The 12,593-nt window shown below is 36.0% G+C and overlaps 1 protein-coding gene across 7 annotated transcripts in view; it reads left to right on the top strand.

Annotated features, from left to right (window-relative positions):
- STXBP5L (syntaxin binding protein 5L) overlaps nt 1-12,593 on the top strand; it is a 179,095-nt gene that overhangs the window by 64,563 nt on the left and 101,939 nt on the right. For all 7 annotated transcript variants that reach the window (XM_040054644.2, XM_040054645.2, XM_040054646.2 and 4 more), the window contains exons 3-4: nt 265-346; nt 2,325-2,425. In XM_040054644.2, the coding sequence (XP_039910578.1) occupies nt 265-346; nt 2,325-2,425 (183 nt within the window). The remainder of the gene's footprint in view (nt 1-264; nt 347-2,324; nt 2,426-12,593) is intronic.

The raw sequence follows: 12,593 nt of genomic DNA on the forward strand, positions 1-12,593 counted from the left end.
TACGTGTTAATTCATGTACTTTGTTTCACAGGGAAAAAAAAACAGGCAAGAACAGATCACTCACAATTGCACGTTTCAGGCTGCTGATGTTGGTATTTTAATTAGAATAGTGGAATGTCAGCATGAATTCTTTTGTTTTACAGAAAGCAAGAAGAATTGAGGTTAATTAAAGGTTAATTAGAGTTTAATTGGTAGTTCTTTCTTTCCCTCTTTAACTTCTGGTGATAACAGGAATGTTAGAATCCTTGACTTTGATGGCAATAGATTGGGCAGGCCTGGTGTTGATTGCTACTGCCAACATGAAAGTGGTGCTGCTGTTCTGCAGCTCCAGTTCCTAATCAATGAGGTAAGGACATATTTACTCAGATTCTTCTGTATACATTTAGTTGAATAAATCAATTCATGTTATTGTGATTGAGTGATATAACTTCTCCCACTGACAAATTGTTCCAACAAGTGAGTGGTGTACATCCGGAGGACATTCAACATACAGCCTTCTAGAGGGATATTTATGGGACTGCACTCAGGGAAAAGTATTGCCTTCCTATACATCAGTTTAAAGCACTGAACAAAAGGCAGTCAATACATGAACGTGTGTAAAAATGACGTAAAATCCATTAAGTTACTAAATATGCTGTGCAGTTCTGGTTCTAATAGAAATTAATAAATGAGCTAAATCTTTCTGTCAAAATATATTGATGGTTATTGGCTGAAAACTCAATAGTTGGGGATATGCTATTACGTGAAGCAATGAAAAGCAATTGCAGGATCATCAATCAAACCATCTTGCTTAGTCTTTGTAAATAGTTTGTCAAGATCAAATTTAGACAACATGAAGAAGCAGAGCCAGATTATAGCTTGCTCTGTGGAAAAGGTTCTGAAGATGGGAGCAGGCAAGAAGACTTTCTGGTGGATACAAATCAGAAGATTTGGGGGTTTTTTTAGGACTTTTGAAGTTGGCCAAATCTTAGTTGTTTTGATTAATTTTCTCCTATGACATTAGGAAACACTTTTGACACTTTCAGATCCTCTTTGTGAATGGGGAGATCTTAGAACTTCTCAGGGGATAAGTTTTATTTTTATGGGTTTTTTAAACCTGAAAAATATTTAATTTTTTCCTACATCTATCTGGAGAAAGTAACTGAACCACAGACACTGAGGAGGGAGGACTGAAACTTTAGAAACAGTCCAGTGAAATTCTTAAGAGGAATGCAGGGATGAGAACAGAAAGGACAAAATTTGAATCAGTATTCTTTCTTTTCATTGCATGACCAGCAAACTCCCTGATATACAGGATTAATTTGATTTCTGTGTTGGGCAGTCTGTCTGACTCTTTGGGAGATGAGAATTAATGCATGGATTACACTGTGTTAGAGAAGTCTCACCTCCATAAGTTTCATTTGCATAGGTCTATGTTGAAAAGAACATTTGCTCGGATTAGAGAAGTTTATCAGTCAGTCATAGATGGTAGGAACTAATCTTTCTAGTTATATCCTTGCCCTTCCTCAGTATAAAGGATAATCTGTTCCTCTCTGTGATGGTAATACACAAGGGTAGATCTGTGCCTGGCCTGATCCGAGGTGTAAGTACAAAACCACTGCAGGAGCTGTAGGTAATTTTCACATGTCATCAATATTCTGTGGTGAGGAAAAAGGCAGTCTAAAGCACGTAGAATAAGTTCACTCCAAGCTTCTCAGTCAGATAGAGGCCTGGGCTTTGAAAGATTTTTGGGACACCACAAGCAGAACCAGTCTTTAGTGTATTTCTGATCTGTCCTTCTGTCTCCGTCTCTTAGTTCTTCCTACATCCTGTCCTCTTGCTACCTGTCCCTGCTTTCTTATCTGCATCCTCTTTTCACATTTGCAGTTTTGAATTTTCAGCTTACCTTGATCTGACTACTAAGCTGTGCTTGGCACTGTCACATGTGTGACATGCATGCATTCATCCCTTTATCCTTCAGCTATATCTTTCACGCTCACCTTTTTAAGTAAGTGTTATCTGTTTTCCATTTTGTTAATCTTTCTGCTTATGTGGAAAGACTTGAGAGTTGGCTTTTGTAACTTTGGTACAAAGCTTTAATTTTAGTTTTAAGCTGATGGAGTTTTAATTTAACTCTGGCTGATCTTGTACTAATTTAAAATGTTTAATTTACCAAATCAATTCAATTGTGTATTATTTATAGTAGAGTATTTTTGTTCTAGAAGAAAGAAATGATTATTCATGAACTGTCGGTTTTACAGGTAGATCTTTAGCAGTGAGGATCATGTAAGAATAAGACAATCTGCGGGAAAATAATGTGTTGTTGTGTTTTGTGTCTGCTCCAGGGTGCTTTGGTCAGTGCATGTGCAGATGATGCACTTCATTTGTGGAACCTCCGACAGAAACGACCAGCTATTCTACATTCGCTGAAATTTAACAGAGAAAGGTAGGACTGTTTGACCCAAAATAGAGATCTCATTACAAAAATAACAATTCCTGGATTTCTTATAATACATTTTGCCTTTCTGCAGGTGGATATAGATTTGTCTTGAATATTTTTCTTTCAGGTTTATTTCTATGGAACAAAACCTTCACTTTCTCTTTCTGCAGCTTTCTCAGAACTAGAAAAACTTGGTCTTCTTTTTGCCAAAATGTTCTTACTTCTATTTGCATGAACTGCTGTGAATTCATTTTTTCTTCAGACTGGACACAAGCGCTCACTTTTCACTGAACAGTTCAGTAATACACAGAGTACTTCAGCTGGCTGTATGAGGGTAATAATTGTTTTCTTTACCTTGAAATAAGTTTCCTTTTCTTAAGTACTGGAAGTTTAGCGGAAACAGGTTGTGAATTTGGGAAACTCTGCTAAGCGTCAAGTGAATCAGAGTGGTGTTTTTTGTTTTTTGGGGTTTTTTTTTTGGTTGTTTGTTTGTTTGGTTTGGTTTGTTTTAATTTATCAGTACCTAATTGTAGGAATCTGTACAGAAAATAGATTAAATGAGTGGTTGTAATTTTCAAACTCAAACAGGAGCTGAGCACTTCAATCTGTATTTCTTCAATCTGTATTTAGTCACCCAAGTAAAACCTGATATGATGTTAGGGAACTTCAGTGCTACACGTCTATTAATAGTGAGAAAAAATTCCAAGTTTCTATTAAGGAATTAGGGCAGTAGTCAGGAGACCAAGATTCAGTGCAGAAATGCAGCAGTTGTTTTTAATTGGAAATTTAACTTGTATTTTCATTCTCTTAGCATGTGCATTCACTGTTTATCAAGGTGCAGCAACTTTTTTTGATGTTTATATATTTGCTTGTGCTGTGAGGAAAGATCCCAGTACTTCACCAGAGCTGTAAAGTGAACAAACTCATCAAATCTTTAGGTGCAGCAAGTCTGGAAATTATTATGGAAATATATTTTTCTTTGTTGTTTATTATGCAGATACAAATCATATTTCCACTAAAATATCACCAAGGTGCATGATTTGTAGTGGGGAGTACTCTGTAATAATTTAGGAAATATACAGCCTGATTCCAATGAGTTTATAACCTGTAGCAAAAGTGTATCAAGTGGTTTGGGACTGCGTGAGGGAATATGAAAATGAAAAATTATCTGTGCATTTCTAGCTGCTTCTGGACAGTAAGTTATCATTTTACATATGGTGAAATGTTTGAAGCTTGGTATTCTCATCAGGTAGGTGCATTATTCACAAATTGTTGTTGATAAATCTAAATATCATAGAAGTTATTCCAGTACATCTTGATGGAGCTCTCCCAGCCAGCAATCTGACACAGAGCGTAACCAATCATTGCTTATAAGAATGCAGCCTCTGTTCATCTCTGCCTTCTCTTCAGAGATATTAACCTGTTATTTTGGTCAGTGTTTTATCAGCATTTCTTGCTGAGAGAAGCTCACACACATTTGCACTTTGCTAAGAGCAAAACATTTGTCATCACACTTGCCTAATTTTCTTTTTCGTCTGACACCCTAAAACATTGGGCAAAATATTTGCAAGCGAGTTGTTTAGAATACTGGAAAACTTTGCTTAAAACCAAATTTTGTCCAAGAACATTTTTGAACTGAGGTGCAAGTAAGATTTGAGAATGTAAGTTATGTGTAACAAATGCATAGCTAACTATATTGCCTTTTATCAAAATCTAGTAAGTTGTGATCAAAAAAAGTACTGTTAGTTCTTTTATGTATATTTTGTGTAACTGGTTCAATTGCTGCCATTTAAATAATTTTTGTCAGCACATCACAGGCTGTGAGGCAAATATCCTGCAATATAATACTGTCAAAGAAGCAAGTCCAGTTTTAAATTAAAAAGGAATTTTCCATAAAAATGAAGAAATAACATTATAGGCAGCTCATTTCTTCTCAGGGCTCTCAGGGCTCTCTAGCACTGCCCTAAGCTTCTGGGTGGGTGGTTTTTTTTTGTTTTTTTTTTGTTTTTTTTTTTTGTTTTTTTTTTTTTGTTTTTTTTTGTTGTTGTTGTTGTTGTTGTTGTTTTTGTTTTGTTTTGTTTTTAATTATTCAAGCACTTGGCTTCAGAATGAAACCTCTTCCTTTTTATTATATTTTCCTTTTACATTTATATAAATTTATTTTAAATCATCTAACTTTCAATTTCCTAAGCTCAATTACATGTTTAATATGTAAAATTCAACATAAGCCTCTGGGCAAGTAGCAAAAAAGTAAGGCTAAAGCTCTAATTAACCTTCTCAGTTTGGAATGTTTATGTGTCTAATCGAGCCAAGTCTAAAAGGAAACTTTCTTTTTTTCTGACTATATTTTTGGTGTTAGAGAACAGAAGCTCTAAATTATGGGATAGTTACAGAAATATTGAATGAAATTACAGTTGCCTTAGCAATATGAACTCTATGATAAAATGGATGTAAGGGGAACTTGAAAAGCTGATAAAGTGATAAGATCAAAATTGATTTTCTTCAAGAAATTCAAAGGTCTGACTTCCAAAAAATAATGTTTTCCTCACTGTGGAAACAGTTAAAAATACTTTATTTTCATCTTCCCCTCTCCTCTTGTGGGGTGGGGGGAGGTTAAGAGAAGGTGAGATTCGTATTGAGTAGAGATTCTTTTGTCTTAAGTTTGTGAACAAGCTGGTTTTTATATGTTTATTAAATGGGGAAAAATACTTGTTGACAGAAAATAAGTTTAAAATATTGATTCATGTCTTCAAAAAATAGCAAGGTACTGAAAGATACTATATAGGAAGTGGTTAGAAAATCAAAGGCTAGTTCTTATAAGATTATTTATAATATAACTTAATTTTAGATTTAGGTAGCTTTCACAGAGCCAAACACATAATTGTTCAGATGCATTTTATCTATGAGAAAGGAACATGTGAATCCTTCAATTTTTTCTATTTGCATTTCTTTATTCAGAATTAAAAAAACAATTAGTTTTATTCATCCAGTATGTTTGTCTCCTTGTTACATTGTTTGGTTTAGGTTGTTGTTGTTGTTGTGGTTGTTGATTTGGTTTGGTTTGGTTTGGTTTGGTTTGGTTTTTGGTTTTTATTTTTTTTAACAAATGTCATATTTACTTCATTAAGTGATGCAATATAATGCACTTAAAATTCTAATATTTTACCTGCTTGTGATGCTGAAGATGATTTTATTATTCCAAATGCTTGTTTTATTTGACTTGGATTAATTACCTTTCATAAAACAGTTTATTCTGAGTGTTTATGGTATTTGGTGCATGAACTGTAGAGCTGGTAGTTTCTGTCAGACATGAGTGTTAGCTAAGTCTTTGGCTATTACTCACAATGCACCAGTCATCATGTAGTTGAACTGTTAAATTTGCAATTTGCTTCTGCTTCTTGACATTTAAGATTTCAGGATAATGGACTACAATCTGCTCTTTAAGTTTCTGCAATTACTTGAGTCAAGTTTCCCCAAGTGCATACATACATACATCCCCTCTCTCCCTCACAGAAAAGTAAAAAATGTTTGTTCTTTTCTTTGGATGTTGGTAAAAACGTAGTTGTCAAGAGCAAAGAATGCTTAAATGCAGTAGTCTTGGACTTAATATGCAAGATTCAGTATTAAGACACTGAATGGTTTATGAATAATAATTCACTAACAAAGTACACCTTTATAGCCATTAAATCAGAGTTTGCAGCTTCTCCAGATTTAGTTTTTCCTTCTTCTGACCTACTGTTAAACTAATGATGATGCAGCACTAGCAATAATAATTCCAAGTTCACTGTTCCTTTACTAAGTGTCTTTTTGAAGCAAGTGTAGAAGGAGCACTAAAGGGACTTAATGGCAAACAGATATTTTCTGTTGTACAGTGTAGTGCTCTGGACTTTTTTTGGACCAAAGCAAATTATATGTTTTTGCCAAAAAGTATATATTTATTTTATATGAAGTAATCATCTTAGATTTCTATTGCTATAATTGGAATTTAATACAATGCATTAAGGACTTTCAAGAAAATACAAATGTAAGCAATGTGTTTCAAGTGCTTGGCTCCATACCAGGAGCTGTAATGATAAAACAGTTACTCAAAGACATATTTGACAGTAGCATATGGTTGATAATATATGATTTATGGTTTCTTTTACAAATAGGATACACAGGTAAAACCATTTTAAACTCTGTAAATATTCTATAAGAATTACCTCAGTGTTTTTGAACATCAAAATTGTGGACACCTTCCATAGTACCTTTTCCCTTCCTTGATGTCATAGGAGATGCCAGATTGATCTCCAGTAGGCATTTTAGCCAAAATAAATAACTCAGCTACTAAACACTACTAGATACTGTCTCTATCTGATGAAAAGAAATTTAGGACTAAGCAAAACCACTGGAAACTATTATAGGTCTTCATTATTTTTAATGTAATTAGAGCAGACTTCAGCAAGTACAGCTTTAAATATACAACAGCTTACAAATTCCCATTTAATGTAAGTGCAGCTGGGGTAGGAGAACCAGCAAGTGTTGCAGTGTGAAATCCAGGGCCTATAAGCCAGCAGGCACTTGTTTCACTTAGGAGCACAGTTCATCTCCCGTCATTCCAAAGCTGAGCTGGTTCAGTTGTGTTGACTGACACGGGGGACAGCCCTCCTCCCTTTCTTCTTTCAGCCACTGCTGACTGATGTGTGACACGAGGCAACAGTGCTGCAGCAGCTTATCCAGTGACTTAGAGCAGCACACATGAGCACAGTGTGACAGAGTGTTGGGTCTTTAAATCCATCTGCATGCACTCTGCACCAATGCCATGACAATGCCACGAGTGCCCTTCCGAGGGGAATCACCAGGTGACACAATCTGTATAACTGGCTTTGAGACTAGGTGTGCTGGCACAGAGCAAGAGAAGCCTTTAAGAGCAGTGCTGTTAACTGTAACTCACTATTAATTAGAAATTCGACTCCTACTGTTTAGATCTTGCTGTATTTGAACAAAATGATGGTGAATATTACTCCAAATGCTTGGAAACAAAACAAACCCAAAACAAAAAAAAATGGATGTTTTTGAATAAGGTAACTTTTCTTGAGTCTATATTCTTTCCTGACAATAACTGAATCTTATTTTATTTGCCTTACTGTATCTTTGCAGGATTTTGTGTCCTGTGTTAAAAGTATTTTAAATACCTCCTCTCTCCTTTGCAGAATAAACCTCATCAAAATGACAGCAAGATGCTATTGAGTGAATGCTGGCAACTGGCTGTGCAGTCACAGCAGTAGCTGTGCCTGTTGACTTGTGTTAGTGAACTTGTGGGTTAGTTAAAGTAGATTCTCTACTGCCTGTTCGAGGAACTAGCTTCCTGTGATAGCTTGCCTGCTCATAAATGAGACTCCTGGTTAATAGTGTATAGCTGCAAACTCTGTTTATGCACTTTCAAATTAGTCAGAGGTCTGTCATCAAGCAAGGTTCTGTACAACTAGTTGCATGGTCATGCTATACAAAAAACCAGATTCTGATTACATGGTGTGGACTAGCATTCAGTATTGCAAAGAACCATAGAATCCAAATATAAAGTGGTATTTCAGCATGAAAACATGCCACAGTTCCTGGAAAGGATGTAAATTTTTTCAGATTGATGATGGAAAAAAATGAGGAAACCAAAAGAAGCCATGCGATTGGCATTCACTTCCACATCTTGATGACGATTTTGCAAAACATTCTTCTGGAGGCTTTTATTTGCGGTTTTGTTGTGGTTGTGGTTGGTTTTGGCAATTTTTGGTTGGTTGGTTGGTTGGTTGGTTTTATATGCGTATGTCACTAGAGGACACAAATGGATACTCACAGAATCTGACTCCAAGAAGAAGATTGAAGAACTTTATTGTTTCCAAAGACCTCGCTTATATATATATAGATTCTGAGCAATGACCAGGGATTGGAGAACAAGGTTACCACCTCTCCATCCCACTGGCCAGGCTAGAAGTCAATCAGTTGACTCTCATCAGAGAGGAATGTGGAAAACACAATTATTTATAATACAAACCGTGAGAACTCAGCTACAAAACTGTAAACATCACAAAAGGCTCACACAATATAGCAACGTGTAGTGGGGTCTTGCGTCATCATTTGTCACTTTTGGAAGAATGGTGCTCAGGGGTTTCAAAACCCAATGTTTTCATGCAATTCTTGAGCTTGAAAAGATTCCTGAAGCTCTTAAAAACCTTTTTTCTAGGGGGCTATACCTTAGTAATGCAGGGCAGCAAAATGAACTTGGTCAAATATCACTTCAGAAAGACAAAAGTCTGGAAAGATTCTTCAGTGAGACTGACCCAAATCTTGTTAATGTATTAATTTACCACATGCCTCTGCTTTCTCTGTTAAAGAAAAAAAAAAAAAAAAAAAGCTTTTTTTCCCTCCCACGTCTTATATTATGTTATAGAAAATTTCATAGTGCGCTTGACCTGTAGGATCAATAAGCTCATCCTGGAAAGTGTCATGCAGCCTAGCTGAAATGAAGACTTTCTTGGTTACGAAAAGAAATCAAGAAAAAGCATTTTGGGCTTTTTTGTCTTCAGCACAGGTTAGCTAAACAATCAACAAAGAGCAAAAATATAAAACATAATTTGCTCATTGATACCAAGAATCAAGAGGCTTGATTTGATAGATTTATGAGACTGTGCCATCTTCTGAAATAAAATGAAAATTCACATGATCCTTAAAATTTTCTTTTTGATAGACATGTGAGCCTTCTAGTGGAATGGAGCTGAAGGGACCTCCTCAGTCTGGTTCCCTCAGCTGCACACCAGAGAACTCATATACCTTCCTTTCTTAAATGAACAACCTGACGATATTTTGCATTAAGGTTTGCTGGTTTATTATGATCCAAATAAGAAAGACACTCAAGGCCCTCTAAGTTAGCATTCAAAATGCTGTTTATTAGAACTAACACTACAAAGAATGGCAGGAGAGCACAGGGAATCTTACATCCCTGTAGATGCTGGGAGCCCTGAGATGGGCATCATCACCCAGGCCTTCAGTCAGCAGGTAACCCATCCATAAAAAGTCTCACCCCATTTTTGTAATCCGAGTTATTACAGGGTTTTCTTGTAAGGAGACAGCTGTGTGCATTATTCCTACTATTAAACAGAAAGGACATAAACACTACAACTTCCTTCTGCACTGGTTGGTGCAACCACCTAGTGGGAGCTGCCTGGCTTCACAGTGACGACAAGCTGGTTGTGTTTATCCAGCTTCCGAGGGGTACGTGCAGCTCCGCGCAGCCTGGTGACCGCGCTGCACACGAGGCCCTTGGTGCTTACTTGGCGTCACTCATGTGTAGATCACCAGCTCCTCCACATGCAACAGCCCCCCAGCCAGGGCTTTACCCTGTTGGATAACTACTGAAGCTAAAATCCACTGTTTGCTCTTCAGGAAAATTGTTCCATGTCCGTTTCTTCTGAAGGAAAGCAACCTTCCAGCTTCAAGACTAAATGTATTTTTATGCCTCTTTCATTCCCGTTCGTTATGATGTTCTGGTATCCACATTGTCATGCATTTTAAGTATTTTGTCTCTCCTTTGCAGATAAACTGCTCATTTATACACATTCACAACCTGGGGGTTTGGTTTTTTGCCTTTTTTCTTTGGTTGGTTGGTTGGTTTTTTTGTTTGTCACTACAAAAATCGAGATTCTGTGTTTTCCTTCATATTTTTTTGTCCTCATTACCTTTTCTTTTCTTTGGGCCTTTTTCCTCGTATTAAGTCTCTTTGAGCTGATGATTCATCAAGGAACCACATTCTAGATAGGGTCCCATCTGTGCTGTGGCCATTGACAATACCATTTTCATTTGTAATCTCTGCAGAAAATATGTTTACTGATGCATGCAAAAATGACATCTTCCTTTTATGTGGCTTCATCTTACCAGTGTTTGTGGTCTTGCTGTGATTGACTAATACACCCATTACACTTCTTTCCTGATGTATATCTAGCTGGCAGGGAATGTGCTGCTTTTCAGTGCAAGCTTTTAATAGTGGAAGCAAAGCAAGACAATAAAAATTGAAATTATCTTTTTCCATCACTTCTGTATCATGAGCTCTAACCCTAAAGTGGAAGTTCTTTGAAGCTTGAGGCTGTGCCCTTTGCATTTTAAATTTAATTCCATTTTTTCTACTTTACTCATGCAGATTGTCCTTCCTCTGTAATGTTGTGTCCTTAGAGGTTTCATTAGTATTAGTTCCAAGATCACTTGTGAAATTACAACAGCTGTGAAACTAATTCTTGAGGATCTTTTAAATATCCAATAAAAAATTTTCCTTTTTCAGTAAAACCAAGTGTAAAGTAGACGTTAAAAATAGAATTTTATAGTGATGTTTTTTATAAGTGGTGTATTGAGCAAACTGGCATATGCTGTATTTCCTATGATTTGAATATTCTGGACTAGCCTACCTTTGGTGAACCTACCTTCCATATTTTACTATAACTTTCAAAATTTTTCCTTTTGAAGGAAAAACATTTTGAAGGACTCCAAACCTTGGTTAGTGTTTATTTTTAAAGTGTAGATGAGGAAGTAGTAATAATATTACAGTCAGAACATCAGAGATAACAACACAGCTTAATTTTATCAGGTTTAGTTTTTTATGCTTACCATCTTGGGTGGGATTTGTAATGCAATCTTGAGAGTTGGTGCCACTGCAGAAGAAGTGCTACAAGAGCTTAAGGTGGCTATTTTAAAACCAGTTTGGTTTCTTTATGCTTAAATTACATGAGGGTAAATGTTACTCTAAACTAAGATCATAGAAGCAGTGGTCATATTTTTCATTCTAGAATATTAGAAGGATCTCTGTTTATATCCAGGTCCAAACTTGAATTTAAGAATCTCTGTTCTTTCTAATGGTGGCCTTTACAGTGTTTCCCCAAAGTAATTTTTAGTCCATCAGGATTCTGCCAATATTATAACAATCAGTTTCATTTAAATTTAAAAAGTCCTTAAATGCATTATGCCACAGTATCTTCTTTTATATGTGTTTGTTAAACGACTTCTCTGAGGGCAAAAGACCTAATATGCTACATCTGAATTACTCTTAGAGCTAGCAGCTGTCTTCAATAGCAAAAGGGCAAAAACCCCCTGAAAGATGACTTACAACCAATCACTTAACACGTGCACACATGAAACCATCATGGCCCATAGAGCTGCTGAAGAAAAATGTGTAGCTGGCACAATTACCTGAGGACTCAACAAAGTACAGGACCCTCTGATCTGACAAACCCCACTTTTCCAGTCTATGTCTTTCTTTGGGTCTCTCTGGCTTTTGTTCCTTGTAGTTATCTGAGAGAAAAAAAAAAACAAAAACAAAAACAAAACAAACCAAACAAACAAAAAAACCCAAACAAACCAACAAACAAAAAAACCTCTTCAAAATTCCATTTTGAAAAATATCTTTGTGAAGTTTCATTTTTCCTTCAATAAGGAAGAAAAACATGTCCTGATTTATATAAATTTTATGTCACCTGGCCACATGTGATTGTTTGCCTGGGTTTCTTCCTTCTGGAAAAAATGCATTAGGCAAGAGGCCTAATGTTACTATATGCTGTCAAACCTTACATCATATGCTGAGCAGGGTGCTGGTTGTTTCTAATGCTTTGTTAAAAAAAAAAGCATGTTTGTCAGTAGATTTATGCTTTTTTTGAGAAAACACAGGGTAACATGTTATGTTGTTTTCACATAGCAGCTATGTTGCCAAATTGCTCTGAGGCCAGGTTTGGATGGCAACATTTAAAATATAAACTATCAGCTATGCATTGAACAACTGTTTCATGGTCTCAGTCGTAGCAAATGAGAATCCCAATACTGCAGTCCCAAAATGCATCATATTAGACAACAGAAAAAAGAAAGAAAGAAAAAAAAAAAAGCCTGTTAAAATGTATGCAAGTTCAGGCAGCATAAACAGTCTACACTATCAATCGGAATTTTCTTGTTACACTTATAATGTAGATATGGGAATTATATGGTTTTTCTCTTTTGAAGTTTTCAAATTAGAATTCTGAGACATCTTTCAAAGTTCTGTTGAGATCTTTCCTTTGACCTTTGTTGTATTAGATTTCCAGTCATATCTTAAAACAATGAAGAACATGCACCCATTCAGTTGTAGAAAGTAATTTGGTTCTTGGAAACCACACCACCTCTTTCCTGC

The sequence above is a fragment of the Hirundo rustica genome, chromosome 2 (genome assembly GCF_015227805.2).
Source record: "Hirundo rustica isolate bHirRus1 chromosome 2, bHirRus1.pri.v3, whole genome shotgun sequence".
Classification (NCBI taxonomy): domain Eukaryota; kingdom Metazoa; phylum Chordata; class Aves; order Passeriformes; family Hirundinidae; genus Hirundo; species Hirundo rustica.